This window comes from Priapulus caudatus, unplaced genomic scaffold (genome assembly GCF_000485595.1).
Source record: "Priapulus caudatus unplaced genomic scaffold, Priapulus_caudatus-5.0.1 Scaffold1154, whole genome shotgun sequence".
In the NCBI taxonomy this organism is placed as follows: domain Eukaryota; kingdom Metazoa; phylum Priapulida; class Priapulimorpha; order Priapulimorphida; family Priapulidae; genus Priapulus; species Priapulus caudatus.
In genome coordinates, this window is record NW_014578215.1 from 57652 (window position 1) to 61168 (window position 3517).

Sequence of the window (3517 nt, forward strand, 5' to 3'; positions counted from 1 at the left end):
ATGATTGGTGTGTTTGTAGTCGGAGCGTGAGTGTGTATAGGCATTTGAAGGCATGTGCTGTATCTCGCACCAAGCTTTGTATTGATCAGACAACATTCAACTGAAATCTCGCGTAAAGCAGGGGTCCACGCAGCGATCCCTCACTGCCACTGATTCTCCTCATCCTTTTACGACTACTTCTCGTGCGTGCGTGCGTGCGTGCGTGCGTGCGTGCGTGCGTGCGTACGTGTGCGTGCATGCGTCTGTGGGCGGGTAGTTTAACGTTGTCATGCTCGGAGAACGTTGAGTGTGTGTTCTTCCCCCCCAGGACTCGACGGATTGTCAGAGAGGTGCGCTCAGTACAAGAAGGACGGCTGCGACTTTGCGAAGTGGCGCTGCGTACTGAAGATCGGGCACAACACCCCGTCTCCACTCTCCATCCTGGAGAACGCCAACGTACTCGCCAGGTAGGCGATCCGTCGCCGACGCGCGGGCGGCAGCTTCCGCCATCGTGTCCGACCGTCCAGTACACCAGTTACCGCCGTCAACGTCATCGTTAGGTTCCTGAAAGTCGCGACTTTAACCGAAGCGGCGTTAAACGAAGCGCTCTGCGATCTGATCGCGTTTCCAACAAGGATGGCTTTCATATATTATATATAAAATATAAATGATATATTAAATATATTATATATTATATTGTATATAAAAGTTTATAATTCACTCACGTCTAAGTTTCAAACACATAAAATTTTTATAAAACAATAAAGCAAACATCCGTCGTTAAGTAAAGGGTAAAATTAGATACGGTACATAGATTAGTTCTCATAATTATATAGATATTGAGCCGCGAGAAACTTGCTCTTACCTTCAGGTACGCAAGCATCTGCCAGATGAACGGTCTCGTTCCGATCGTCGAGCCGGAGATCCTCCCCGACGGAGACCACGACCTTCGAAGAAGCCAGAAGGTCACCGAGAAGGTAACTACTAATGTACTTCTGTCCTGTAACAGTAAGGGTAACTAAGGGAGAGAGAGAGAGAGAGAGAGAGAGAGAGAAAGAGACAGAGAGAGAGCGAGAGAGAGCGAGGTAGAGGTAGAGGTAGAGGTAGAGGTAGAGGTAGAGGGATAGGGGGAGGGAGAGGTAGAGGTAGAGAGAGAGAGAGAGAGTAGTTGTTCTGGTTTTGGAGATTGCGATGACAGACGGTGTAGTATTTCGGTTTCCAGACTTTTTTCTTATTCCCTGTTTCTTGTATAGAAGCAGCTTCTCCCTCTCGCTTGTTACTGCTAGGAAGATCATGGCTCAGGTGTTCTAGTGTGCACGCACGGACGTATACGTTTGTGGAAGGTGTAGCGTGAGTTCTGCCTTGCTGAAAACCCTTTATTAAATGCGTGGGATGCATTCTGAGACGGGTTTACTTGAACTTTCATTGACTCCTGTTTTACTGAAGCATGGAATTAATTTATGCACACGGGGCGGCGCAGTGTGAGTGAGAGAGTGGGCCTCTGCAATGCCGATCAGGGGGTTTCAGTCAATCGTTGAACTGCCAACTTGTCTATAATGCAGAAGCGATTCGTTCTTTTGTCTCGGTTACCTCCATTTTGAGAGCTGCGAGCGTGGCTGGGAATTGTAAGCGAGAGCCGCAGCAAGCATGCATGCATGCGTTCAATACAGGATTCACTAAAAATACATGGGGGTGTGTAGTGTGCACGTGATCTCAAGGTCTCCAGCTCAGAGGAGACTGCTGCTTACAGATTCAGAGACGCCACGGTGCCTAGGGCTGTTGTTGGAAGGATCGAAGAGTTGCGATATAAAATCAGTGCGCGTATAACTCTACGATAAGTTGTGATTCGATGAGCGATTGCAATGCAATGCGAATGCATGGTGTAATGTTTCGGCTTGTTTGTCGTAGTCGCAAAGCTTTCTAGTTGTTGTGTGTTCGCTGATACGGTGACAGCAAGTTCTGAGGTGTATCACATGGTATCTTGTTTGATTTTATTGTAGGTGCAGAAATGAGATTGGTCACCGCTGAACAAGATAGTTTTTTATAAAAATTGATGGTCATTGTGCAATTGTGAAAAAACTGTTCAATATCTTTAAATAAGTTTATTCGGTTGGTAGATAATAGGTCTATCTTGGTTAATTTTTTCTCACTATGACGTTGGCAGCAGTACGTTTTGATCAACGCAGGTGAATAAAAGTTAACCAAGATAGTTCAATATCTGCTTTCAAAATGTGAATTTTAACCTCCTGGCAGCGTAAATGAATTTTCTTGTTTTTCCATCTAATTATTAACTATTGTGTTACGAAAAGGGTGTGTAACCTATTGAAAGTTTTTTTAATGAGTAAGGTTGTTTTAACAATGCTGGAGTGGTTAGCATCTTGTCACAGTACTGCTCATAGGGTCTCTGTCCCCCAGGGTACGTTCCGGCAGTACCCTGGGGGACATAGACCCTCTCAGCCACAGTACCTTCTTCCAGCTCTATTCTCCACGAGGAGAGAAGGAACTAAGATGTACCCTCTTCACTCTCACGCACGTTTAACGTGGAGGCGTCGTCTCTTGCAGATCTCAGTGATATTCGTAGAAGATGGCTGTTCACCTGACCACCGAACTTAAGGCGGAACTGAACCGCATTGCCAATGCCATCACGGCTCCCGGCAAGGGCATTCTGGCCGCAGATGAGTCCACCGGTGAGTACGATGCACATGGCGCCATCTCCGGGCAAACGAATGAATGAAATTGAACAGAAATATGCCTATAAAATGACAATTTTCATGAAAATCGTCCGAGTACCAATTAAAAATGTCATGGCAGTAGCGAAAGTGCCGACGATACTGGTCGGGTGTATGCCGCGCCATCACCGAATAGAATGAAATTTAACTAGGTTACGTCTACGAAAACGTGGAAATTTCGTGAGAATCGTCCGTGTACTAATGATAAAGTATCTAAATGTCGAATGCCTGAATGTCCGAAAACTGAAAAAATCACAGCGTCAGTAAAAATGATGACAATACTAGTTGGGCGGGGCGTATTGTACCATTTCACAGCATTTGTCTGAGCACGCTCGAAGGTTCATCGTACAAGACAAATGTTGCCACGAGTTGCACGCGATTCTTGTCCTCGCAAACGCAACGCAAATCGTAACCCTGGTAGTTTTCAACATTTCTACGCACCGTTCTATATAATATTATTATTTTTATTAATATCTTTCGGGAAATTGGCATAAAGTAGTGAATAGCGGGCGCAACTAAACCCGACGCCAGCTAGCGGCGCGGACGCGCGGTCGGTGCTGCCCTCTCGCGAGGCGTTGAACAGTGGCGCCCTCTTGCAGGCACGATGGGTAAGCGTCTTGCGAACATCGGAGCGGAGAACACGGAGGAGATGCGTCGTCAGTACCGGCAGCTGCTGTTCACGCAACTCGGGCGAGAGTCGTCGCTGAGAACATCTTCCGGAGTTATCCTGTTCTCACGAGACGCTCTACCAGAAGGCTTGACGACGGTGAGTGCTGACGATGATGGTGGTGACGGTGATGATGATGATG

At 46.8% G+C, this 3517-nt stretch overlaps 1 protein-coding gene across 1 annotated transcript in view; it reads left to right on the top strand.

Annotated features, from left to right (window-relative positions):
- Positions 1-3517, top strand: part of LOC106815593 (fructose-bisphosphate aldolase A-like) — an 8307-nt gene continuing 4790 nt past the window's right edge. The window contains exons 1-3 of the mRNA XM_014820072.1: positions 1-26; positions 279-446; positions 851-956. Coding sequence (XP_014675558.1) covers positions 1-26; positions 279-446; positions 851-956 — 300 coding nt within the window. The remainder of the gene's footprint in view (positions 27-278; positions 447-850; positions 957-3517) is intronic.